The sequence below is a fragment of the Panthera leo genome, chromosome A3 (genome assembly GCF_018350215.1).
Source record: "Panthera leo isolate Ple1 chromosome A3, P.leo_Ple1_pat1.1, whole genome shotgun sequence".
NCBI classification, from domain to species: Eukaryota; Metazoa; Chordata; class Mammalia; order Carnivora; family Felidae; genus Panthera; species Panthera leo.
This window is the reverse complement of record NC_056681.1, coordinates 120273896-120301653: the sequence shown is the minus strand read 5'-3', so window position 1 is coordinate 120301653 and position 27758 is coordinate 120273896. Positions and strand designations below refer to the sequence as shown.

At 37.3% G+C, this 27758-nt stretch overlaps 1 protein-coding gene across 16 annotated transcripts in view; it reads left to right on the top strand.

The window, feature by feature from the left end:
* The window catches only part of NCOA1 (nuclear receptor coactivator 1), a 222125-nt gene that overhangs the window by 163920 nt on the left and 30447 nt on the right, over nucleotides 1-27758 (top strand). For all 16 annotated transcript variants that reach the window (XM_042933544.1, XM_042933531.1, XM_042933532.1 and 13 more), the window contains 6 exons: nucleotides 4172-4319; nucleotides 5670-6990; nucleotides 10257-10437; nucleotides 19231-19348; nucleotides 20833-21001; nucleotides 22020-22334. In XM_042933544.1, the coding sequence (XP_042789478.1) occupies nucleotides 4172-4319; nucleotides 5670-6990; nucleotides 10257-10437; nucleotides 19231-19348; nucleotides 20833-21001; nucleotides 22020-22334 (2252 nt within the window). The remainder of the gene's footprint in view (nucleotides 1-4171; nucleotides 4320-5669; nucleotides 6991-10256; nucleotides 10438-19230; nucleotides 19349-20832; nucleotides 21002-22019; nucleotides 22335-27758) is intronic.

The following is a 27758-nucleotide window of genomic DNA, read 5'->3' as shown; positions in this document are numbered from 1 at the left end:
TAGGGTTTGCTCATTGGTGATTGAATATCTTAGAGCATCGAGGGGTAATTTTTTTCTTTACCTTAATAACAGTTTTTTAAATTGCATTCTTCTGCACATATCTAGGGAAATACCAAAAGGAAAAAGAAATCTCTCCCAGCATTGACCTGTAGTGCTCTGCCACACATTTTATACCAGCCATACATTTACTGTCAGTAGCGCATGCTCCTTGAGGTGATCTCGGCACTGGATTGGTGGAGTCACAAACCCAAATAGCTCTAGTTTTACAGCTCCGATGGCCAGAGGGAATGGCTTCCTTTGCTTCATAGCTGTGTTGAGGCCTATTCTGGAGGGGGGATGAAGACAGTTGTTATTTTAAAGGTTCCTAGAAGAATTTCGGGGGTGTCAATAATGCCACATCAATGGTATCCCTTCACACTAAGTGTTCTAAAAATTGTAGAAATGGACACAGTAGTCAGGAATTACAATAGTAGCTAGCTATATACCTGGCAAACCTAGACTGGAAAACAAGGCCAGGAGCTATGATCAAAATGACATTCCAAATAGTTTTGTCCAGTCGTAAACCTTGAAACCCATTTAAAGTGAAAATTTGGTGTGCAGAGCAAATGTTTATCCAGCCAGCTCTGTAAAGCTGTAAAATCATGTCTTAATTCAAAATATGAATGATCGTTATATAGGATTGAAGCTATTGGTGTGAATGGTATCTAAGGATTGGTTGAATGTGTATGGCTCAGGACGCATGTACTTTGTGTTTGTTTTTTCTTTGATGTTTATTCAGGAAATATTCATTCAGTACCTGCTATGTACTAGGCTCCATATGAGATATTATCTCACAACATTACTGGCTCCGTTTTAGTGATAATGGGCGAAGGTTAATTTGCATTATGAAATCCTAAACTTGTAAATGACGAAGTCAGAGTTCAAGTCTAAATCTGACTTCTAGGCTCTTATTCTTTTCATTGAACCATATTACTGTCCTGTTTACCTTTCTGTCTGAACAGTTGAGCACCAGAAGAATTTTAGTTAACTGGATAGTCTTAGTTAAGTTCTAATAATTAAAGCTTTACTCTATTTAATATTACCTTTGTTTCTTTTCAAAGAGCGACTGTGTGAATTATGTGTGCTGTCTTTTTTCCACACACTACCATCCAAAATAAATAATCTAACTTGAAATTTTTAAGTGTAGTGATTTCCTTGAATAAAGTTAAGAAGGGTTCCCCAATTTTGGAATTTTTACTAGTTTAGATAGATATAATCCTACAAGTTAAGGCAGCCTAGTTACCAAAGGACCAATCATGTTTCTGTAATCCACATTAAAGATCTTAGTGTTCCCATGCTGGTCTGAGTTTCTAGTTCTTTCTCACTTTATACAGCTTACCAACAAATCAAGAAATTTCTCTCCATTAATTTTCATTATAAAAATTAAGTCCAGAGTCATGTAAGAGCAAGAACATAAACTGAGATATAAGCATTTATCTTATCAGCTAAGATTTAAAATCTATCCTTTAAAGAAAAGTTATAGTAGTTGATCACAAGTCATTATTAGTCTGTTTAGATGAGATTCAAGTTGAGGGTCAATCAGCAAGTACTTACTGGGTGATTTTATATGCAAAGCATTGTGCACAATTCAAGGAGAGTGGAAAACAAGAATGGGACACAGAACTAGCCCTTATGTTTATTTTAGCTGATGAAGAAAAATAAATGTCTGAAGTTATCTGCCTCTTATTTATTTATTTTTTTTTCAACGTTTTTTATTTATTTTTGGGACAGAGAGAGACAGAGCATGAACGGGGGAGGGGCAGAGAGAGAGGGAGACACAGAATCGGAAACAGGCTCCAGGCTCCGAGCCATCAGCCCAGAGCCTGACGCGGGGCTCGAACTCACGGACCGCGAGATCGTGACCTGGCTGAAGTCGGACGCTTAACCGACTGCGCCACCCAGGCGCCCCATCTGCCTCTTATTTAAAGAGATACAAAAGTGACTTCACTCATATGGAATGTAAGATAGAAAACAGATGAACATAAGGGAAGGGAAGCAAAAATAATATAAAAGCCGGAAGGGGGACAAAACATAAGAGACTCTTAAATATAGAGAACAAACTGAGGGTTGCTGGAGGGGCTGTGGGTAGGGGGATGGGCTTAATGGGCAAGGGGCATTAAGGAGGACCCTTGCTGGGATGAGCACTGGGTGATATATGTAGGGGATGAGTCACTGGATTCTATTCCTGAAATTATTGTTGCACTATATGCTAACTAACTTGGATGTAATTGAAAAATAAATAAATATATTAATAAAAAATAAAGAGATATAGAAGAAATGTTTAGGAAGCAATGAAAAATAAGATTGGAAATGTAAGTGGTAGTCAGATTGTACATAGCCGTATTGTCCAGTATGGGAGACACTAGCCCCATGTAGTTATTAAGTAGTTGAAATGTGGCTAGTGTGACTGAGGAGCTGAATTTAAAATTTTATTTAATTTTAAATTTAAATAGCCACATGTGGCTGGTGGATACCATATCGGACAGTTCAGCTCAATAGTGAAGAGCCAGTGTTTTCCAGCAGAATGGGGAGATCCTAAGGTCAATAAACAATGATGAAGAAATAGACCAAATGGCATAAGCAAAATAACATGAAATATATCTTGCTTGGCCCTTTACATAGCTATGGCTTTATCATTATCCCAAGTTAATAATTTATTTAAAAATGCTACTTTTTGTTGTAGATATATTTTCCAAAACATATTGGTAAAGATTTAACAGTTTGGGATTTAGGTACACCAAACATTTATTTGTATCCTTATACAAAAATTACTCATTTCCTTTAAGACTGTCTTTCATTAGATGTTATTTCATTAAGTACTAAATTTCTCTGAATGTTATATTTGGTAAATATACCAGTGATTTGGCTGAAATTGCCAAATGGGTAAGGAATGTGGTTGGTTGGACATAAATCTTAATCCTTTCAATTAAGTTTATATCCTAATTTTGGTACTTAGTTTGATTTCTGTATGGTATAGATTTACAACAGATTATGCCCGCTTTCAGTATGTAAAGTATACCCAAAGCAATAAAAGAGAGTATGTCTTCTCTTTACTTAAAGTAATATGTAGCTTCAAAAAATATTTAGTGATTGGTCATTTTAAGTCTTTTTAACATGTCTTTAAAATGTAATGGAAGGGCTTTCTGAAATGTCTTTGAAGAATAGGACTAACATTTATTGCAGGCTAAATTGTAATAGTCATTTGTGGTAGTAATTCTTGTTTTTCAGTGAATATGGTTTTTAACCTTGGTATAGCTGAATCTACCTACTAAATCTTTCTTAAAATAGAATTTTATTATATTGCTAAAATACCTATGACATTTTCTTACTTAGTAGTCTGGTATAGCCTTTACATATTTAATAAATACTTACCAATATGGCTAGAATTTGTCTGCTATTAATAAAGCTTTAAGACAAAAGCAGATCATGTTTATATAGTAATTTGACTGCCTTAACCTAGTTTTTGTTTTTTATATTAGTAACCATTGGCTTTATCTTAATTTGCTTACTACACTAAATTCAAACATCAAAAACAATACATATATGTGAATACAGTAATTTGTCAGTGATTTACATTCCTGAGTGAAAAATTACATTTGAATTTCAGTTAAGTGACTCTGCATACTAATAAAAACATAGAGAGGGTGAATTTCATGGTATATGAATTACATCTCAGTAAAGCTGTCATTAAATAATCAGCCAGTAAAGGGAAGGAAAAAAAGAAAAAAACTTGTTTGAGGTAATACTGAAAGGGAAAGGAGAGAAGGTTACTTCCTGGTATTTTTAATGGTCAGTTAATCAATTTGAAGAGCTGTCCCATTATGGAGAAAAATTAAGGTTGACTTTTTTTGCCTGGTTTGAAGTTTCTTCATAATTTTAACTTCTGTGAAGAGGCACTCGTTCAAGTAGTACTAAATGAAAACTTGTCATTAAGTGGTCTATTTCAACCAGAATCTTTTTCCCCCGCTCAGATCTCTGCTTTGTCTGAGGTATTCTTTATTTTGACTGAGCAGGCAGCGGTTGGGAGGGCATTTAAAATGAGGTTCAAGGTAGAAGGAAGGCATGGTAACTCTCCTCCACCCAAAGTGCAAGTGTCAGAATTTTAACTAGGTTTTTCTTTCGTTTGAAACAGTGATGACCCGTGGCACTGCGTCCAGCCCATCCTATAGATTCATATTGAATGATGGGACAATGCTTAGCGCCCACACCAAGTGTAAGCTTTGCTACCCTCAAAGTCCAGACATGCAACCTTTCATCATGGGAATTCATATCATCGACAGGTACTACTTATTTGGAGAGCTTCATATGATATAAGTCAGTTCACATATCTCTTCTTAGAGAAGAAATTTTTTATACTCTTTAATGGCTAGAAAACAAAAATTCTAAATTAAAACTAGCGTGATGAGTATATAATCAGTATATCCATACTGGGTTTTATAGTTTTGTCGCATAACAGTAGCCTTACTTTTTGTTGTTTTTGTTTTTGTTTTTTGTTTTCTCTTGTTTTGTTTAAAAAGGGACACAGGGAAGGTTAGGCTGAAAATATGTGTTTTGGGGGTAAAAACCAAAAAAGTGGCTAAAAATATCCAACATTCCACGTGTGAACTTTGGTCTTATAAAAGCTTTCAGAGTTTGTTACTATTGTTATTTTTATTTTTAAAAGTGTTATATTTTCGTTAGTGCAGACTGGATGGCTCCTGAGTTCAAGTTGACAGTTTCTGAAACTACAAGTCATTAAACTATCAACTTGAGATTTTCGAGTGTCATTGCCTCTAATTTGTTCCCCTCTCTAAATACATTTTACATTGGTATATATGGTAAATTCATGGAACCATTCTTTTATCCTATGAATTATTCAAAACCCTACATTTGTAACTATTTAAAATGTAGCATTAAACAAAAACAAAGACATTTCCCCTCACTTCATCTTTTCCTCATCTGATATATTTGCTTATTGGAACATGGTAATACCAGTCACAAATCTGTTGTCATAATTATGGATTTGAGTAAAGAGCTCGATGAAAATCTGAATTCAGTATTCTGTTTTTTTCTAATTTTAGTTTAATTTATTCTTGTGAGTGGAATTAGCACAGTTCTTTTTTTCATATTGTGATTTCTCTTTCAAAACATCTGCTATGTCTGCATATCACCCTTTTTAATTTTTACATCAGTGACACAGTATTTTCCTTACCCAGTCTTCCTCTTTGGAGTTGAAATACTTAAAAGCTGTAACAAGGGAGTCATGAATAAAGGCTTTATAAACAGAGGTGTGGGAAGTTTCTCAACCAAAAATATTATTGTAATGTTAAGTATTTATATTACATTTTGAAAAGTTTAAAAGTACCTATATTGGATTTTTTCCAAGGCCAAGAAAGATTTCTTTTTCCTATAATTGAAACCGTTATCAAATTTATGGAACCTTGAGCACCATTTCCCATTAAGTGGTGCTAATATTTCACAATAGTACTAATAGTCCACTGTTTCTCTTTAGTTTAAGGTGATACAGAAGCTCTTTTCTTGATGGCTTGCAGTATTAATGAGGTTAATGGTCTTGGTTTATAATATGCATCATAAAAATATTTTAATGGAAACCAGTGGAGATGTTTGAATAATGTCTTTTCTCCTCCTAGGGAACACAGTGGTCTTTCTCCTCAAGATGACACTAATTCTGGAATGTCAATTTCCCGAGTAAACCCGTCCGTCAATTCTAGTATCTCTCCGGCTCATGGTGTGGCTCGTTCATCCACATTGCCACCATCCAGCAACAACATGGTATCCCCCAGAGTAAACCGCCAACAGAGCTCAGACCTCCATAGCAGCAGTCATAGTAACTCTAGCAACAGCCAAGGGAGTTTTGGATGCTCACCTGGAAATCAGATTGTAGCCAGTGTTGCCTTAAACCAGGGACAGGCCAGTTCCCAGAGCACTAACCCCTCCTTAAACCTCAATAATTCTCCTATGGAAGGTACAGGAATATCTCTTGCACAGTTCATGTCTCCAAGGAGACAAGTTAGTTCTGGATTGGCAACAAGGCCCAGGATGCCAAACAATTCGTTTCCTCCTAATATTCCAACATTAAGCTCTCCCGTTGGCATGACAGGTACTACCTGTAATAATAGTAACCGATCTTATTCAAACATCCCAGTAACATCTTTACAGAGTATGAACGAAGGACCCAATAACTCCGTTGGCTTCTCTGCCAGTTCTCCAGTCCTCAGGCAGATGAGCTCTCAGAATTCACCTAGCAGATTAAATATACAGCCCACAAAAGCTGAGTCCAAAGATAACAAAGAGATTGCATCCATTTTAAATGAAATGATTCAGTCCGACAACAGCTCTAGTGATGGCAAACCTCTGGATTCCGGGCTTCTGCATAACAATGACAGACTCTCAGATGGAGACAATAAATACTCCCAAACCAGTCACAAACTAGTGCAGCTTCTGACAACAACAGCAGAGCAGCAGTTACGGCATGCCGATATAGACACAAGTTGCAAAGAGGTACTGTCTTGCTCAGGCACTTCCGGCTCGGCCTCTGGTAACTCTTCGAGTGGCTCTTGCCCCTCCTCTCATAGCTCACTGACAGAGCGGCACAAGATTCTGCACAGGCTCTTACAGGAGGGCAGCCCCTCGGATATCACCACTTTATCTGTCGAGCCTGATAAAAAGGACAGTGCGTCTACTTCTGTGTCAGTGACTGGACAGGTACAAGGGAACTCGAGCGTAAAACTAGAACTGGATGCTTCAAAGAAAAAAGAATCAAAAGACCATCAGCTCCTACGATATCTTTTAGATAAAGATGAGAAAGATATAAGATCAACTCCAAACCTGAGCCTGGATGATGTGAAGGTGAAAGTGGAAAAGAAAGAACAGATGGATCCTTGTAACACAAACCCAACCCCAATGACCAAACCTGCTCCTGAGGAAATTAAACTGGAGTCCCAGAGCCAGGTAGGTAATTCCTTGCTTTAGAGAATGAACGTGCATAGTTATTTTTCCCTTTTCATTTGTTTTCCTCCAGCCATAAACCAGATTTGGATTCAGGCTGTGTTTTGTCCTACCCGCTGAGCATATATTAAAAGATTAGTATCAATGGTTGAAAAAATCACAGGATGCCCTCAAAAGTTCTCGTTGGAACTTCGGAGGGCTACAGTTTTAGTGTGGCGTTCTAAGCAAGTAGATGTTTTCTTCTTTCTATAAAATCAGTTCACAACTTTGGAGATTTTTGAGCATACCTTTCCTGCCCCCTCCTCCCAACCCGACCTGTTGAATCCAACTCTGAAAATAGAACCCAGAAGTCGGTATTTTAAAGGAGCTCACCAGGGAACTCTGATGTATAGCTAAGTTTGGGAAGCTCCGATGTAAGTGAAATGGGAGAGAAGTGTGAGGCGGTGGACAAGACTGTCTCGTCTGGCTTGCTTTGCTATTCAATTTCCTTTGAAGCGTTTTCTGAGGCTGTTTTTCTTCTCAGCCTTCAGCCCTTATCAGAAGAGGGACTTCGAGTATTCTGGGAAGTAGGGTACATAACAGGCCCTGACACAGAAGTGAACACAAATAAATCTTTGCATAAATTGTTATGAATTAGAAACCTCTATGTTCAGGCTGAAGTGGGGGGTGGAGTGAAATTAACAGCCAGCTTCATTTATTGAATAGTTGCGTGGACTCGGGAGGAATTTAAGAAAAACTGAAAATATGGTCTCTTCGCCCTAGGAGCTAACAACTTATTTAGATGGAATATAGACAAGTATGAGATAGCTGGAAATACAGTTACAAAGCAGCTTATTAATGAGACTCTCCGTTGTGAAACAAGATTCACACTTAGTGTGCATAGGTCTTTCATTTCTTGAGCCAGCTTTATATTCTACCTTTGTCTCACAGAGATCTCTCTCTTCCCTCAGACATACTGCATTCTAGGCACATGGAAGTCCTTGCCATTCCTGGGATAAGCCATGTCTCTTCTAAGCATCTTCTGCCTTGCTCTCCTTTCTATGTCTTCTCTTCATCCTTCACAGACCAGTTCAGACATCATCTCTATAAAGCCTCCCCCTCTAGTCCTCGTTAGACATTTCTTTCCTCTGCATTCATAGTGCTCCGTATTGTCTCTGTACCATTTGCAATAACACTATTGTGGTTAATTCTTCATTGTGCTCTTTGAGGATGAGGCTATCCCTTATGTTTCTTGGTACAAGTAAATTAATACTTTGTTTTTTAAGCTGAAAAACAGCTTTAAATAATAACTATATTAAAACTCTCCTTAAAATTAGCTGTACAATCCTGGTACATCTGTTTTAGTTTACATGTACGTGCATTTCTGCTGAGTTTATACTAAGAGTGGAATTGCAAGATTATAAGATACGTGTATGTTCATCTTTAGTAGATAATGCCAGTTTTCCTAGTGTGTACAAAGAATTCCTTCTAGTTGTTCCATGTCCTTGCTGATAGTTGGTATTGTCAGTCTTTTAAATTTTAGACATTCTGGGGTCTGTGGTAGTGGTACTTCATAGTTTTAATTGGCATTTCCTTAATAAACGTTTATTGATCATTTGGATATCTTCTTTTGTAAATTGCCTATTCAAGTGGCTTGCCCATTTTCCCAATATGTTGTCTTTTTCTAATTGACTTATAAGAGTTCTTTACATTTTTTTGGATGAGTCCTTTGTTGGTTATATATTTGCAAACTTCTCCATGCTTTGACTTGCCTTTTCTTTCTTTTAATGGTACTTTTGATGAATTGAAGTTCTTCATTTTAATGTAGTCCAATTTGCCAGTCTTTTCCTTTATAATTAGTACTTTTTGCACATGTGTAACAAAAGACATGTGCAAAAATGTTCATAGTAGTTTTATTTGTATTAGCCCCAGACTGAAAATACCCATAAATCCATCACAGTAAGATGGATATATACTGTGGTGTGTTCGTACAATGGGTTCGTTTTCAGCAGTGAAAACAAATTAACTGCTGCTACATGTGACAAGATCTCTGAATCAGAAATGTAATGTTAAGTGGAAGATGTCAGACATTTAAAAAATGCATGTATATAATTCTGTATATGCAGTCTGAAAATATAAATTTTAGTTGTATTAAATAGTGAAACCCTGTTTTATGTTGATAAATTATCTCAAAGTAATCCTAATAGAATAATATTGGGAAATAAAGGTCAGTTTCCTCCTATGTATAACCTCATACAGATGTAGGGATACCCTGTCTAGTCTAGAAGATATGTTTCTGGGGTTTTTTTTAATTAATTTATTTTTTTAATGTTTATTTATTTTTGAGAGAGAGACACACAGAGTGTGAGTGGGGGAGGGGCAGAGAAAGAGGGAGACAACAGAATCCGAAGCAGGCTCCAGGCTCTAAGCTGTCAGCACGGAGCCCATTGTAGGGCTCGAACTCAAGAACTGTGAGATCATGACCTGAGCCAAAGTCAGACACTTAACCGACTGAGCCACCCAGGAGCTCCTAGAATATATGTTTCTTATTTTATTAAATCCTCAAGTGGAAGTGACCTTCTTAGGATCTTTGAAGCTGATGTACGATTTATTAAGATATTTCCCAAACGATTTCAAATTATAAAGTTACATCATTGTGAATTTATTTTTCATTCCATCATATAGTAAGTCATTTTACAAGATTTAAAAAAAATATGACAGCAAAAATCATCCACGATCAGTGTAACACAGTACTTTTGATACTTCTTTGCAGTCCAATCTTTTTCCTGTGCGTAAATTTTGTACCCAAATATAGTAGACACATATTATGTGTATATTATCTTATATCTTACACTATATTAATATCATAAGCATCCACATTTTTTCTAGTAGCTCACGTAATTTCAGTGAGGCCCCAATCTTCCTGATTACTTCTTCTTTCTTTCCCTCATAGTCACACTTAACTCACAGAGTATAAGGGAGCACCTTTTTTTCTTTTTTAAAAAAAAAATTTTTTTAATGTTTATTTATTTTTGAGACAGAGAGAGTATGAACAGGGGAGGGTCAGAGAGAGAGGGAGACACAGAATCTGAAACAGGCTCCAGGCTCTGAGCTGTCAGCACAGAGCCCGATGCGGGGCTCGAACTCACTGGCTGCGAGATCATGACCTGAGCCGAAGTTGGACACTCAACCAACTGAGCCACTCAGGCGCCCCAGGAGCACCTTTTTTTCTACATTGATTCAGGTAAAGTATAGAATATATTTTCTCTAACTTTGGTTTCCGTTCTTAGTTTACAGCTGACCTTGACCAGTTTGATCAGTTACTACCCACACTGGAGAAGGCAGCCCAGTTGCCAGGCCTGTGTGAGCCGGAGAGGATGGATGGTGCGGTCACCAATGTAACGATCAAATCCGAGACCCTGCCAGCTTCGCTTCAGTCCACCACTGCCAGACCCACTTCCAGGCTGAATAGTATGTGTCGAGGAGAAAACCTCATTTTAAATGTTTAATGATAATATGGGTTAGTGCTTTTGTCTCTCACCATTACTGCACAGACCATTTGTTTGTTGAGAGTAAACTGTCTTTTCTTTTCTTTTTTTTTTTTTAAGTTTATTGATTTATTTTGAGAGAGAGAGAGAGAGAGTGTGTGTGTACGCAGAGGAGGAGCAGAAAGAGAGAGAGAGAGAGAGAGAAAGGGAGAGAGAGAGAATCCCAAGCAGGCTTCACGCTGTCGGCGTCGTCATGAGATCATGACTGAGCTGAAATCCAGTGACATATACTTCACTGACTGAGCCACCAGGCCCCCAGAGAGTGAACTATCTTTTTAGTAATGCCACTGTAAATGATATACAGTTACTTTTAAACATATAAACTTGACTCATCATGTGTATTTTAAATTATGGGATAACTTCTATCCTTTTGTAATTAATGTTGAAGCAAATAATTTTGTGTTCTTACCCAAAATATTCCATAGCAGGACTTTCACAAATATAATATTGGTCAAACTGTATTTCCCAAAGTGTCTTCATTGAACACTAGTCCTAGGAGTTGGAAAAAAAAAAGGGATTTTGTGCGAAAATCCACTGGGTGGATGGTACATGGCATGGCACGTATGCCATTCCACAGTGCATATTAAAGGTTTTAAAAAGTCCTGTGTTAAAGATACCAGTGTAGATTTCTGTAAAGCATTGACCATACTTTCTTAATTATGGAATTCCTTTTCTCAAGTAATGCATTTTTTCCCATGGAGCACCATTTAGGAGACAGCTCTGTTGAAATAGGTCACTTCTACTCCAGCCCAGAGAGACACTTTGATAGGATAATACTTCATGAAGATAGGGCTGTCAAGTTTTTTTCACCCATCAAATTTTGAAGTTTAAAATAACAGTGGTGGTAATTCCATTGTGTCATCTGGAAACTAACTAGCTCACTTTCAAAATTTGCCTGTGTTCCTGACCAGTCTTGTCATTCTTCTGATGGGATCAGATGTGGGACTCATTTTATTTCAGTTCTACTGCAGCTTTTAGCTGTCATGACACACCTCCTAAAAGTCTGCCAGGATTTCCAGGAAGCTGGAAAGAAAAGTCTTGAGTCATTTCTGACATTTTTGGAAGCAGTTTTTCAGCTGACTTGAGCATTGGTTGTAAGCAGGAGCCCAGATTCAAGTCTCCCGTTCTCCATTTATTAACAGTATTACTTTGGACAGATAAAATTTTTTGAGCTTTATTCTCCTTATCTGTAAAAGGAGAATTAGAATTAGATGAAATGACTCCAAAAGCCTCTTCTAATTGGAACTGAGAGGCTCCAGACTCTGGGATGGCAGACACAGTTGGAGAAACAAGAAGGTGCAAGGCTAAAAGGCAGTAAAATGAAAGTCTGCATACTGATTGGTTTGATCCTGGTCCCATTCTCCATCTAATATGGGAGACTTGAGGATTTATCTCAGGAGACACTGAATGACCAGAACAGAGATGACTGGCTATAGCTATGGAAGGAGAGCTCCCTAAAGTGCAAAGATCCTCCTGCCATCTAATATCCAACAGAAGGCTCCCAGGAGACAGGCCTCACGCTTAGCTCTCAAAGTCAGTGTTTTAGAACACTGAACAGACATAGCCAGACATCACCAGGATTTTGAGGGAAGTCTGCAACTTGAAAGAGAGTAAAAGAAACAAACAGAAAAAGAGTATGCGGTAGAGCTATACAATGAGTGCATGGACTAAAAAAAAAAAAAATGCTGAAATTTTTGAAAAGATAATTTATCCATAAATAATATGGGAAGAAAAAAGGGGGCAACGAACAAGAAAGAACCTTTGGAAATTAGATATCCAAAAATTTTAAATTTCAAGATAAACGTTAGAAGACAAAGCTGAGAAAAACTTTCAGAAAGAAAAAATAAAAGACCAAAAGACAAATAGAAAATTTGGAAGAAAAAGTTAAGATCAACCTAGGAGGGCCAGTAATGGTAGATAAGAATTCCAGAAACAAACAAACAATGAAAGAGGAGGAAAACATGGAAAAGAAGATATTTTCAAACAAATGAACGAAAAATCATATGAAATCACTGTTAGGGAATTGGGGACAAAGGGCGTAGTAGGAGAGGTAGATATGGGAGAATTAAGACTTCCTCTGCCATGATGGGAAGTTGGTAATCTGAAATTAAGATGTCAAAGAATAGCAGCATACGCATATTTAGAAATAAATAGGTAAGTGCCAAAGAAAACACCTACACAAATCGAGAATGGTTGAGGGGTAAAGCATAAAACTGCTTTTATTCATAATAGACCTTTTGGTTCTGACTTTAAAAATTATGTGCCTGTATTAATTTGATAAAAATTAAAGATAATACAAATAGAAAGTGTTTTCTAGCTCTATAGGACTGTGAAAATGGAGTGTTTTTCCTTCATAGTCTGTCCTGAGGCAAATAGCTCTTTCTTCTCTCTTGAGATTTCCTCCCCTGAATATAGCTCCATATATAAAAGTATATAAATAGGCCAGAATCTGTTAAACCTTGTGCTATAGTGTTGGCAAAGGCCAAAAGCATAGAAGGGAAGATACTGAGGTAAACGAGGGCAAGGATGATAGATGCAGACAGCCGGTCTATATGGTTTCAATATAGACAAGAAGGAAAATAAGATTTTAGGAGGCATAAGGCTAAGGAAACAAGTTGGGCAGAATAAAGGAAAACAGAATAAAGGATTGAAGAAGGAAAAAGAAGATGGGGAGTCCATCTTTTTATAGGAGCCCATTACTTTGTATGGGTATGAAAAACTCTTCAGTCTGTGTCGTGACACATCTATTATACTTACTCTAGGACCCATCCATTTTCTGTAATTATCTTTGTTTTCTCCAAAGTTACTTTGTTTGTTAAACTTTCTATCTCTCTTTCCTGCCACTGACTTTTCTGGAATTTGAGATGTCCATCCATATACACTGACAAAGGCCTAGAATGAACAATCTTGGTAGCTAGAGTGTATCTTTAGCTAACGTGAGAAACCCTTTTGCTCTGGCAGCGAATGTAGTAGGTTCTGATTATAGAAGCCCTATTTCTTTGTTGCTGTTGTGAGAGAGCGGGGCTTGGTGATGGGGAAATCCTCGTGGCAGCCCAGGCACCCACTCTGGGAGATTCCCTGGGCAGAACTCCCACCCTGAGTCAGGCACTTACCCCTTTAATCCCAGGGGCAGATGCCAGAGTCCTCTGCACTTGGGGCAGGGCCTGCTGCAGCTGTTCAGTGGCCCAGTCGCCCCTGGCTTGTTCCTGTATTGACCACTGAGCTTGGGGGTGTTCTGGTCTTCTTTTGGGAAAACTCCCCTTCTTGGAGAATCTTCTCTTTCTCCCACTGTAGATTTTTTTAGTTTTGTTAAGGTTTTACCATCAGTTTGTCCCCTCTGTTTTATCTTTCAGAAGCTCTGTCGTTCAAGTCAGCTGCCATACGTCTTTTGCCTTTCCTTCAGCTGGAGATATATTTTTTCTTTTTTATTTCTTTTGTTATTTCAGAGATAATTTTGGAGGGAAAATAAAATACAAGGATAAATCTGCCACACTGAACCAGAGAATTACCTTCGGTCTCTTTACATATGAGAAAATTAAGATCCAGAGAATGAAAAGAAAGAAAAAATACAGACAAAAACTTGCCTGAAGTTTTCCACTTAGTATATGCAGAATCAGGATTTAAATCTCAGTCTGCCTGTTTTCAAAATATCCTGTCGACATGCACACCACACACCCGTGCAGTGTGACCAAGTGATTTAAATAATGTTGTTAGAAATGTACTATAAGTGCACATCAAGAGACAGTGTAGGAGGGTATTATTGGTCAAAATATGTACAATATGACCTCTTCGGCAGCACCTTCAAAACCTCTGTGACGTCCTTTTGATTGTCTTCAGCTCCTTATCCTTTGAGGGTGGATTTAACTCCTGAAATTTTCTGGAGTTATTTGGAGCCAAATTTGTTGATCCAAAAAACAATAATACTTTCTTTTAACCAGAACCAAAATTAGACTAACTATAAGGAGATATATTTTTTTGAGGGACCTGTATACTGTTTTAGATCGATCTAGAAGAATTCCAAAAATATTTGAACACTGACAACTTCATTGGAATAAGTGAATGATCTTGTGAAGTGGTTGATCTTATGTTTGATGGACATACACATTCTGAGATTATTATTTTTTAAAGATCATTAACTTGTAGCACGTTAAAATAATTATATAACTCAAAAAATAATGAGTTTTACATAAAGCACTTTTTCAGTAATTAAAAAAATCCATTTTAACTTCCCTTTTACAGAGTATTGTGCCTGTTGGTATCTTTTGCTATTTTATCAAGCTGTAATGTATAATCTTATGTAGAGATAATTTACTACATATGAGAGTGTAACTGAAATAGAAGTTCTAAATAGAATTGCTTGGTCAAAGGATAGATAGATTTTGCCAAATGGCCCTTCTCAGCTATTATACCGGTTTACACTCTGAGAATGTTCTTCTTTCTACACATCCTAAGACATCGAGTTTACACACTTTCTCATCTTTGCCAATCTGATGGTTTGGTTTTTTAAAGTATCACAGTATAGCTTTAATCTGTATTGCTTTTTTTGTGAATTAGGTTGATCGTTTCTCAGTGATCTGTGATTCAGTGATTTTTCAGTCACGTGGATGTGACCTGTTCATATTTCCTCGCCATTTATCTATTGGATTTTTCCATTTTTATCTTATGATTTATAGGAGGGTTTTTTTTTTAACATAAGTTAATCTGTTGTCTACATCACATTTAGCAGAATAAAACACTGCAACTGCTGTGCTTTATTTTTATTTAGAAAAATAAAACACTACAACCAAATGTAACACAAAACTGAGCCAGAAACCTCTTAATCAATGGCTGAGGAAAAGTGGCTGACCGATGGAATCACTAGATAGGGATGGTCTGTTAAAAGAGTAGAATGTGCAAAAGCTGCTGCCATGGTTAGACAATGGTTTCTACCTGTGTGCAGAAATATTTATTTATTTATTTATTTATTTTTTAACATTTTATTCATTTTTGAGAGACACAGTGTGAGTGGGGGAGAGGCAGAGAGAGAGGGAGACACAGAATAGAAGCAGGCTCCAGGCTCTGAGCTGTCAGCACGGAACCCAACGTGGAGCTTGAACTCACAGACTGCAAGATCATGACCTGAGCCGAAGTTGGACACTTAACTGACTGCGCCACCCAGGTGCCCCGAGAAATTTTTAAATTTTTTAGTAACATAACTTTTTTGTGGCTAATGGATATATAAAGCTTTCGTCTTAACCAGACTAGAAATGGAGAAAATATGATGTTGAGCAAAGATGATAAGAAAGCAAAGATGATAAGAAAGATTAATAGCTTGATCAGGGATGGGGCACTTGGGTGGCTCAGTAAGTTAAGCATCTGACTCTTGGTTTTGGCTCAGGTCATGATCTCATGATTTGTGAGATCGAGCCCCATATCAGGCTCTGCAGTGACAGCATGGAGCCTGCTTGGGATTCCCTCTCTCTTCTCTCTGTGCCCCTCTCCCACTGACATGCACTCGCACTTACCCTCCTCTCTCTCTCTCTCTCTCTCTCAAAATAAACAAACATTAAAAAAAAATAGCTTGATCAGGGATCCCTAAGAGCTTGTTTTCTACCCCCACTTCATCTGTCCCTCTCCAACACGGAGACGCATTGATGCTTGCCTCTACAAATTACTTTGCCTGTCTTGTGTTACATATGTACATACTCGTGTTTGTGATAGGGACACAAATATGACCAAAAATAATAGATTTATTCCCTGGACGAACAAAGATAACTTGTGTTTTTCTTTTTTCTTTTTTTTAACGTTTGTTTATTTTTGAGAGAGCAAGTAGGGGAGGGGCAGAGAGTGGGGGGGATGGAGGATCGAAAGCAGGTTCTGTGCTGACAGCAGTAAGACTGGTGCGGGGCGCAAACTCACGAACCATGAGATCATGAACTGAGCCGAAGTCGAATGCTCAACCTACTAAGCCACCCAAGGGCCCATATTTGTGTATTTTTTAAAACATTCCAGCAAATCCTCAAATTTTTTGTAAAAATAAATTTCTAAAGGAAATCTTAAAAGGTTGAGGTAACTCTTAGAATAAAAACCAACTTTTAAGCATAACGCCTATGCAAACAGAACTTTTACTTGAATCAAAGTTTGATTTGTTTGGGTTTATCTTCCTAGTCATCAAACTTAGCACATGAATCTTACTTCATTTTGAGAAATTTTATCTAGCTTATTGATATTTTCCTCACCAGGACACCAATGAGGTACTGTGTCCTATTACTGAGTCAAATAAACTATCTTATAATATTCAGTATTGATGGTAGATAGCCATATAAATTTTCTTTGACTCTTAAATATAATTAATTTTGTCTAGGTTAGATTTCTGAAATAGAATAGGACTGAGGAATTAATGTGTGGAATAGAGCAGTGGGACAGCTTTAGATAATCTTCTTTGACTAACTTCCTGATTTAAATAATGATAGGAGGGGTGCCTGGGTGGCGCAGTCGGTTAAGCGTCCGACTTCAGCCAGGTCACGATCTCGCGGTCCGTGAGTTCGAGCCCCGCGTCAGGCTCTGGGCTGATGGCTCGGAGCCTGGAGCCTGTTTCCGATTCTGTGTCTCCCTCTCTCTCTGCCCCTCCCCCGTTCATGCTCTGTCTCTCTCTGTCCCAAAAATAAATAAAAAACGTTGGAAAAAAAAAAAAAAAAACAAAAAAAGAATTCTTTCTTAAAAAAAAAAAAATAAATAAATAAATAAATAAATAAATAAATAAATAATGATAGGAATTATCATCATTTGTGGTTGGTGTTGTTGGTGGTTATTTGTTTTGTTTTTCTGAATCTACAGAATTTGTGGTTGGTGTTGTTGGTGGTTATTTGTTTTGTTTTTCTGAATCTACAGAATTTAATTTTTCTATCATTTGTCATGACAGACAAGACAAATTTAATTGAAAGCTATAATTATTTGCATTTAGAAGTGAATGTGTTTTGGGGCGCCTGGGTGGCTCAGTCAGATGAGTGTCTGACTTCGGCTTAGGTCATGATCTCATGGTTCCTGGGTTCAAGCCTCACGTTGGGCTCTGTGCTGGCAGTGTGGAGCCTGCTTGGGATTCTTTCTGTCCCCCTCTCTCTCTCTCTCTGCCCCTCCTTGGGATTCTTTCTCTCCCTCTCTCTCTCTCTCTGCCCCTCCCCGACTTGCACTCTTTCTCTAAATAAATAAATACGCTTAAAAAAAAACAACCTCCAACGCATTTTTAGTTGGGTTTTTAAAAATTATACTAGTTTTCTCAGGCTGCTATAATAAAATACCACAGATCAGGTGGCCTAAACAACAGAATTTAATTTTCTTACAGATCTGGAGGCTAGAAGTCCAAGGTGAAGGGGGTTGGCAGGTTTGGTTTCTTCCGAGGCCTCTCCTGGGCTTATGGATGGCTGCCTCCTTGCAGTGGCCTTGTGGTCATCCCTCTATCTGTGTTTTGTCTGTGTCCTAATCTCCTCTTCTTATAAGAACGCCAGTCATCTTGAATTAGAGCCCACCCTAACTTCCCTGCCCATCTCTGAAGACCCTGTCTCCACATACAGTCACATTCTGAGCTACTAGGAGTTAGACCTTCTCATATGAATTTTGGGGGAATACAGTTCAGCCCATAACAATGATTAATTAATATATGTCCATTTCAGAAATTACAAATAACCATTAGAAGCATTAAAAGAAAATAAAAGTCATCCTTAATCTCACAACCTAAAATCTACCAAAGATAAACTCCTTTCCAGAATTTTTTTCTACTCATATATACTAAATAATTTGTAAAACCAGAATCATTCTGCACATAATATCTTGGTTTATAAGGTCATTTTCTTTTTCATTTAGTTGGACACTGTAACTATCCAAACCAGGGTTCATTAAACATTCCCTGAGTTTCTGGAATTCAGGTTATTTACAATTTTTCATAGAATAAACAGTAATGATCAAGTTTTGAAAAGAAAATGCCTAACCAAAACTTTCTAAAATGCATATACTATTTTCTTCCATTACAAGATATAATTTGATGTCTTTTTTCATTTGTCATTGTTATAAGCATCAGTCGTTATGCTGTTATTATACAGATATATTCTTAGTTAACAGCTACAGAGCTTTGTCCATTTTCTAAACGACCCCAGACTGCTGTGCCCTATAGTTTCTGTTACTGCCTTTTATAGAACATCTTTTGTTTGCCACTCTCATTTCATGATAACACTGTCCCTACCTATAGTGTATTATACTGCCCTGTAGACTGAAAAAGCAGTTAACCAAAATTGTTATAATTATCTTTAAAAAAAATAATTTCTGGGGTGCCTGGCTGTCTCGGTCAGTGGAGCATGCAACTCTTGATCTCAGTCAGGGCTGTGAGTTCGAGCCCCATGTTGGGTGTAGATATTACTTAAAAATTAAAGAAATAAAAAAGAAAACAGTTAAAAAGAAATAAAAGAGATAATTTTTGGCAAAATTCTGAGTGATTCTCCTATGATAACGTCAACTTACGTGCAGGCTTTTTTACATCAGATTGTCTTTGATTCAGAGACTTTTTCTTTCTCACTGGTTATTATGTGGCCACATTCTAGATAGTTTAAGTTTCTGAATAAGGGACCTTTGTATCATCGAAATAATATTTTATAGGGGAAATCTCATTCTATTACACAATATATTACTTCTGAAAAATACTGTCTTTTTATCTTCCACTGTGATCCTGACTTCTTGCTTTTTCCAGGATTACCGGAGCTGGAATTGGAAGCAATTGATAACCAGTTTGGACAGCCAGGAACAGGTGATCAGATTCCATGGGCAAATAATACAGTGACTACCGTAAATCAGAATAAACCAGAAGAGTGAGTAACACATTTCCTACTTTAAAAAACATCAGATACTTGGGGTGCCTGGGTGGCTCAGTCGGTTAAGTGTCCAACTTCGGCTCAGGTCATGATCTCGCGGTTTGTGAATTTGAGCCCTGTGTTGGGCTCTGGGCTGACAGCTCAGAGCCTGGAGCCTACTTTGGATTCCGTGTCTCCCTCTCTCTCTGCTCCTTCCCTGCTTGCTTGCTCTCTCTCAAAAATAAATAAACATAAAAAAATTTTAAAAATTAAAAAATTAAAATTATCAGATACCAATTTCAACAAAGAACTACTTTTCCCACACTGGATTCCAGCCTACATTGGTATTTTGTGAGCTAGCAGTAGAAGTGAATGTTTAATGAAAAAAAGGGGATGTAGGAAGACACCAAGTTAAACAGATTTATTTACTGTGTGACTGCAAGGCCGGTATGTATTGTAATTACCAAGCGATTGACATAGTATGCAGTGGTTGTTTTATTTTTCATCTCTTGCTTTGCTTTGATTGATTCTTATACAGTTTCTGAGACCTGTAGATGAAGTGAGCTCAGTATAACAATTATCCTGAAAGCTCTTGAGCTTTTAGTTGTATAATTATTTTGTCCAGAGTTTCTTTTTGGAGCAAGATGGTTAATAAGAGAAGGTACATTTTACATCTACTTAGTGTCCCATCTTGATTACAATTTAATTGCTTAATTGACATAAGTAGCTCTATTCCAAAACATTAGAGAAGAGTACATTTCATACATAGCAACCAAAGGATGACTAGACAGTATCGAGTGTGGCTTAGAGCTTTTAACTATGAACTGCATTCCCACTTACCTTCCCCCAAAAAGAATCCTTAAAATTATGTCATTATATTTGTATTATTAATACTATTTTCTATATATTTCTAAATTTTATGCATCAATTGGCATCCTTTTGGATTAGACTATGTATTTCCTTCATGTAATCAACATTTTTTTGTTGTTGTTGCTTAACACTGAGCATGTTTCTTTTTTCTAGTTTAATTTCTTGGGTAAATGGTCATCTTGTCATATTATCAATATGATTTGATCATCTTTGAGAGTTAAGTATAAATAGAATAAATCTTACCATAGGCTGGATGATTTTTTATGAGATTTTGATTGATTTTTATTTTTGATTTTCACCAAAAATTGTTTTTCCTTTCTTAACTATGTTTAGTTAATTTTTTAGGCTAATTCTATAAGCTAACAGGAAGAGTATGGAAGCAAAGTTCAGTGATTGATAAAATAGTGAAAATACATTCCAGCTACATATAGAACATTTATAAGTTTTTTCACATAAGTGTAGAACATTTCTTTGTGTAAGAATTGGTCGAAAAAGCATCTCAGCAAAGAACTTTCTAGAATAAGACTTGCATATGTGTTCGTATCATATATACATATATATATTTGCATTACTGAGATTGAATACTTATTTGCTGTATCAGTCTTAAACATTTCTATCTTTTGATTCTATAGCCAGTGTATTAGTTCACAATTAGATGAGCTTCTCTGTCCACCAACAACAGTAGAAGGAAGAAATGATGAGAAGGCTCTTCTTGAACAGCTGGTGTCCTTCCTCAGCGGCAAAGATGAAACGGAGCTAGCTGAACTAGATAGAGCTCTGGGGATTGACAAACTTGTCCAGGTATTTATTAAGCTCGGCCTTATATAACTGATACAATCCTGAGAAGCTAGAGAATTATTTTTAAGCAAGATTTTTCAATACTGTTCTCACTATGTTTTTTGTGGTTTTATAATTTATTCTTGTGAAAATTGTCAAAATATATAATAGCTAACTAATGAGTTTTTTAAACAAAAAATCATAATAATTACAAATAGTTAGAATTAGAAAGTCTTCGCGTTTCACTATGGAACAGAATCTTAGAAGCTCCCCCTAGAATAGAATCCAACATTATATCATTACTTCTTATTCTAGGACTTAATTTATCCTTCATTCGTGCTAGACCTCAACCTATATATTCCATGATGCTCCAACTTCCAAGCATTTTTCACACTGTGAGGTTAAAAAATCAACATTCTTTTAAGGAGTAGAATATAAGGTATCAGAATGCATAGCCCACAAAAAGGGGAAGTTATGTTTCATAAAATTTTCCTTTCAGTTACATACACCGGGTCACAATTTAAATTAGATTTTTTTACAGTGAATAATAGTATAAATTCTGAAAGCCATAGCTATGGCATTCTGTTAGGCCAGCTATGAATTTTTTTCAAATAAGAGAAAAGGATGAACTTTGTATTTGAGATAGAAAAATGCTTAATTAATCCCTCCTTTAGGAATCTAACTCCTCATGGTAAACTATTACAGGTAAAGTTTGTTCTCTCTTAGGCTTTGCAATGTGGTTCTTTTTAAACCTTTTAGCTTTATCTCACTGATTTTAGGGCCTTTTGTTTTAACCATGTTTTTATCTCTTTTCTGAGATTTTAAACATCTCAGTTCATCTGTTACTCCATTTCAAAAGTTAACTTTTCATAAGTGATTCCTTTATGTAGCAAACTCCTAGAGAGCTTCATGACTTCAACATGAATATTTTATAATAAGACGTTCTAGAGGTAAATGTTCTCAGATCCAAGATTATATAGAGAAGCATGTCACGTATTGGCATTAACTTATTTGTAAAATGTTCTGGCTTGCTGTCCAACAGGGAGGTGGATTAGATGTGTTATCAGAGAGATTCCCACCACAACAAGCAACACCACCTTTGATGATGGACGAAAGACCCAACCTTTATTCCCAGCCTTATTCTTCTCCTTCACCTACTGCCAATCTCTCCAGCCCTTTCCAAGGCATGGTCAGGCAAAAACCTTCCCTGGGGACTATGCCTGTTCAAGTGACACCTCCCCGAGGCGCTTTTTCACCCAGCATGGGCATGCAGCCCAGACAGACTCTGAACAGACCTCCCGCTGCCCCCAACCAGCTGCGGCTTCAGCTTCAGCAGCGCTTGCAGGGACAGCAGCAGGTGAGCACTCTTTTTTAGCAGGTGATACATTTAAAGGCATGTGCTGGCTCCCTCTCTGAAATAAGAACAGCCTAATTGCTACAAGAAAGGTATTAAGTGGGAGTAGTCCCACAACCTTTGTGAAAGACTCAAAAAACTGTCCTTGGTCTGCTAGGATAAAATAAAGAACACGTTCATTCAGCTAAAGGCAACTGGCTCATAACAGTACTGTGAGACTTAAAATTTTAAAGCAAGTGGATTTTGTTTTTTGAGACAAAATATTTAGGACGAACGTCATATCATTATTAAATTAATAAAGAGAAATATGTAGCTTAATTTATCAAGTAGAGCATCAAAAGGTACTGTTATGATTGATTGATGGAACAGAAAATGGAATCTTTGTTGTTTGAAGTTGGAGTGATTGAAGCTTAATGATGTTATTATATTAGGAGAGTAGAGTAGAGGAAAGGATAGTTTGGGGGTCTGGGGAGTTGTGGGTGAGTTAAATCTTCTCTCTCATGACAGGTAATGAATGGGTATAATGGCATAAATATTTAAGATGGAATGAGCAGCACATACAGAGATAAGCATCAAGACCAAAAAAGCAAATGGTTAAAAGTATCGGCTCTAGGAAGTGGGACCAGCACTATAGATTGTTACTTCTTCTTATTTATCTTTTTGTATTTTTTTAACCATCTGTATGTATTACTTTGGATTTTCTGTAAAGTATTTAAAGCAATTTCCTAGAGTGTTAGAAATTCAGAAAGGAAGAGAAAGAAGGAACTAAATTATATTAGAAAGGCAATATTATATAATGTTATCGGAGCTCTAGATTCAAGTCCTACTTCTGACCTTACTTAGGTGGGTTGGCAATCAAATGATTTACCCTTTTAAAGCCTCTGATTTCTGATTATAGCCATAAAAGGAGACTAATAAATAACTCCTCTACCTCATCGGCGGTGTGTAGATTAGATGAGTTAGTACATGTAAAGATCTTAACATAGTGCCAGGCATGCAGTAACACTAAACACTAGCTCTTATTATCAAATTATATTCAGTAAATACAATAAGTAATATAAAATGAGTTTCCATTCCACTTAAAAAGAAGATGATGAAAGGGACAAAGAGAAAGGGAGCTCCAGACGAGATAGGAAAAAATTATTAATGGTATAATAACAAAAAAAAAGGAATACTATTTAAAATTCTAGGGTGGAATAAAGAACTGAAAGAGCAATTAGGGGAAGAGGGAAGAAAAGAGAAATCTAGAAAGGAAATAGTAATGTGTTCTGAGTATTAGCTGAAGGTAAACTACCTCTTGCTATAACTTGTCATTATTCAGTAGAGAGCACAAGAATAAGAAATGCTTATTGGTTCACAAAACATGTCATTCGCAAAACATATTTAGGGAGACTACTAGGTACTATGAGGAATACAAAGAATTAAGGAGATACAGGCAACTTTTAGAACTTCCCATCAGCTTGGAGTATTCCAAACATACACAACTGGAAACTTACATAACAGTGCAAGTAGTGATTAAGGGTTAACCCAAAAAGTAGAGGAAAACGTAGGTGTGCTGATTTTCATTTTACAGGGTAGAGTCAGTAAATACTGTTTAAAGGCAAGGGTTCATTGAGCAAGGCCAGATCAACAGTCTAGGTTAGGTTTGTGAATGGATGAGATAATAATTCACACGTAGTTTGGGGAAAAAAATCACTTTTACTTTGATTTTTTCCTAAAACAGCTGATAAGCAGAGGTAGCAATGCAGAGGGTACACATGAAATAAGGGTGCAAATAGACGAATGTGGCTCCTTGTTGCTTCCTTTAAATATCAGGGAGACATGTCCAAAGTTCGGTGGTCTTGGTAACCCAACAGAGTGAAATATCCATCAAGTTAGAGAAAGTTTTGAGCCCTGAGATATGTCAGTACACAAAACAACCTATAATGCCGTGTAAGACAATACTTTGCTACCAAATGAGCCTCATCATCCAGACCTACTTTCTGGGTTCTGGACCATAAGTTCTTCTGTATAACAGTGGGACATCCCAGTCCACAGTCTGTAAATGCTTGGAGTCTTCTGTGTGAGTTAAGGGCTCTCTGTGAGGTCTGGCCAAGGCTTATCTCCATCATCGTTTCAGTTAAGATGCTTTCAGCAACATGGAAAGAAAAAACATCAATTCAAAGGAGTGAAACCATTTTTAAAAAGTATTTTGACTCAGATAATGAGATGATACAAAGTAGAGACAGGTTGAGGTGTGGTTACCTCACATGCTCAAGAATGTTATCCAAGGACCTACGTTCTTTCTATCTTTTTACTCTCTAATCCCTGGCAACTAGAAAAATGGCTCCAGTGGTTACAAATATCACATGCACCTGTGCATCTTTTTCCGTAAGCCAAGAAGCTTTTTCCAGGTTCTTGCCCTTCTTTCCTCCCTACCACTCCAAAAAAAGAAAACAGGGGGAAAATTGTTTTTTCACATGTCTGGCCAGCCAGAACTGAGTCACATGTACACCCTTAACCACCTGATGGCAAGGATTGGCTTAGAGCACACAGTTAACCCCTTGTGCATGATTTGGGATAGTCAGCTGAACAAACTCCGAGTTTGTCATTGAGGAGGAAGGGGAGGGTAAATGGCTGTGAGTTGGCAATAACAATACCTGATAAAATCAAGAAATGGAGGTTTATTTAAAGTTGCACGTGTTGGGATCAAATTGGTGAACTGAGATGGAACACTTGCCCTTTCTCCTGCCTGAATTCCATTAGATGACAGGATGTATATTTTAAATGAATAAGTTCATATTAGTGCAGAGAAAAAGAAAAACACTAAAAATTGGCATACTAAAAATTAAGTGATTTTGAAATAGAAAGCAAACATGAGGAAGAAACAAAATAATCATAGACGAACACTGCAACTGCTTATGTAGAAAATCCAAGAGAACCTACAGAGGACTTAGAATTAATTGAGAAGTTTCGCAGTGTTTCTAGAAAAAAAAAAAACCCAAGAAATAAAGATTAATAGCAATCCTTTTTATTATCAACAACCAATTAGGAAATATAATTTCAAAATATGTTCCCAATTTATAAAACTTAGAAAATTATTAATCGTAATTGCAAGTTAAAAAAAAGATCCAAACGAAGATATTAGTGAGTTGAAAGACTATCATAAAGATGGCAATTTTGGGGGGCGCCTGGGTGGCTCAGTCGGTTAAGTGTCTGACTTTGTCTCAGATCATGATCTTATGGTCCCTGGGTTCGGGCCCACACCAGGCTCTGTGTCGACAGCTCAGAGCCCGGAGCCTGCTTCAGATTCTGTGTCTCCCTCTCTCTCTCTGCCTGTCCCCTACTCATACTCTGTCTCTCTGTCTCAGAAATGAATGTTAAATTTTTTTAAAGATGACAATTGTTCTGAAATTAATTAAATTCAGTAGAATTCCAGTCAGAATCTCAACATGAAACTTAACAAATAAATGCTAACTTTATTTTAGAAGCATGAGTACGAAATCTTAAAGAAGGAGGATGAACTTGCCTTACCAGATACCAAGATTTAAAACCAAGCTTTGGAACTTAAAACAATGTGGAACTGTCATAGGGATAGACAGTTCTTCCAATTGGAACACAGTAGAGAACCCAGACATACACTCAGATGTATATAAAGATTTTATAAGGGACAGAAGTGGCAATCAGTGGAGAAAGGATGGCCTATAGAATAAATGCTAGTACGTTTGGCTGTCCATGAGGGGAAAAAATTCGATTAGATTCATTATCTCATGCCATGCACAAACATAAATTCTGGGTATTTTAATGACCTAAATATGAATATGAGATTTCTGTGGCCCTAAAAAAAATGACATAAAGGAAAAGGTTGATTTTTGCATTCCAAGTTTAAAACTTACAAAAGATAACAGGGCGCCTGGGTGGCTCAGTCTGTTAAGCCTCTGACTTTGGCTCAGGTCATGATCTCGTGGTTTGTGGGTTCGAGCCCTGCGTCAGGCTCTGTGTGGACAGCTCAGAGCCTGGAGCCTGCTTCGGAGTCTGTGTCCCTTCAGAGTCTGTGTCTCCCTCTCTCTCTGCCCCTCCCCCAGTCGTGCTGTGTCTCTCTCAGTCTCTCAAAAATAAATAAACATTAAAAAAAAAGATAACCATAAACAAGGTTAAAAGACAAGCCATAGACTCAGGGAAGATATTTGCAACCCCGTATAACTGACAAAGGATTAGTATCCAGAATATCTCAGATTCATAACATGGTGTTCATAATACACTTATCTCTCTAGATTGAAATCATCTGTTTACTTGTTGGTCATATCCTCTCATGCCTTCTTCCCTCTTGCGAAACACAGGAGATGTAAAACATCTCATAGGCGGGAATTTAGGACAGTGCCTGATGGTTTGAGAAAAGAAAGGTACAAACTCAGATCTACATCACAGTTTATTTCTTTTTAATGGATTTTAAGAAGATCAGTTTAAAAACCTATTTCTTGACCTTAACTATATCTCATTGACTGGAATATGGTACACAAAGAGTAAAAAGATTCTAAGATTTTAAATTTTATTATACAGTTATGAATAATCCCTAGTTGGTGGCGGGGGGGGGGGGCAAGGGGAGGAAAAACACCCTAGGAAACTAGTAGAGATGCATTAGTTGATGGGGCGCCTGGGTGGCTCAGTCGGTTAAGCGTCCAACTTCAGCTCAGGTCATGATCTCACAGTCTGTGAGTTTGAGCCCCGTGTCAGGCTCTGGGCTGACAGCTCGGAGCCTGGAGCCTGCTTTGGATTCTGTGTCTCCCTCTCTCTCTGCCCCTCCCCTGCTCATGCTCTCTCTCTGTCTCAAAAATAAATAAAAACATTAAAAAAAAAAAAAGAATTTCTAAAGTTCTATTTTCAGAAAAGGACAACAGCAAAAATGGGTAGACCTGTTGCTTGTAGAAAATGGTATAACATTGGCTGATAAGAGATGTAATTATTCTGTTCTAGTTTTGTTTTCTTCTTCTCCAGCAAGGGTCCTCATACTCCCAAGAAAAGGATAATATGAAAAGGGAGGGGTGCCTGGGTGGCTCAGTCGGTTGAGCATTCAACTTCAGCTCCAGGTCATGATCTCACAGCTCGTGAGTTCGAGCCCTGCGTCGGACTCTGCGCTGACAGCTCAGAGCCAGGAGCCCACTTCGGATTCTGTGTCTTCCTCTCTCTACACCTAACCCACTCGCATTCTGTCTCTGTCTCTCTCAAAAATAAATAAATATTACAAAAATTTTTTTGAAAAGAGAGTAACAGTTGAGACAGGTAAAGAAATGTGATTACTTAGCCATCTTAAAACAAGTCAAGTCCACTTGTGTTATGTGTTAGGGTACTGAAGAAGGGTATGGAACTGGTAGAAGAACCACTATTGATAATTTTTTATATTATGTAGAAAATAGAAGTAACCAGAAAGTAGAACTAAGATCAAAGGGC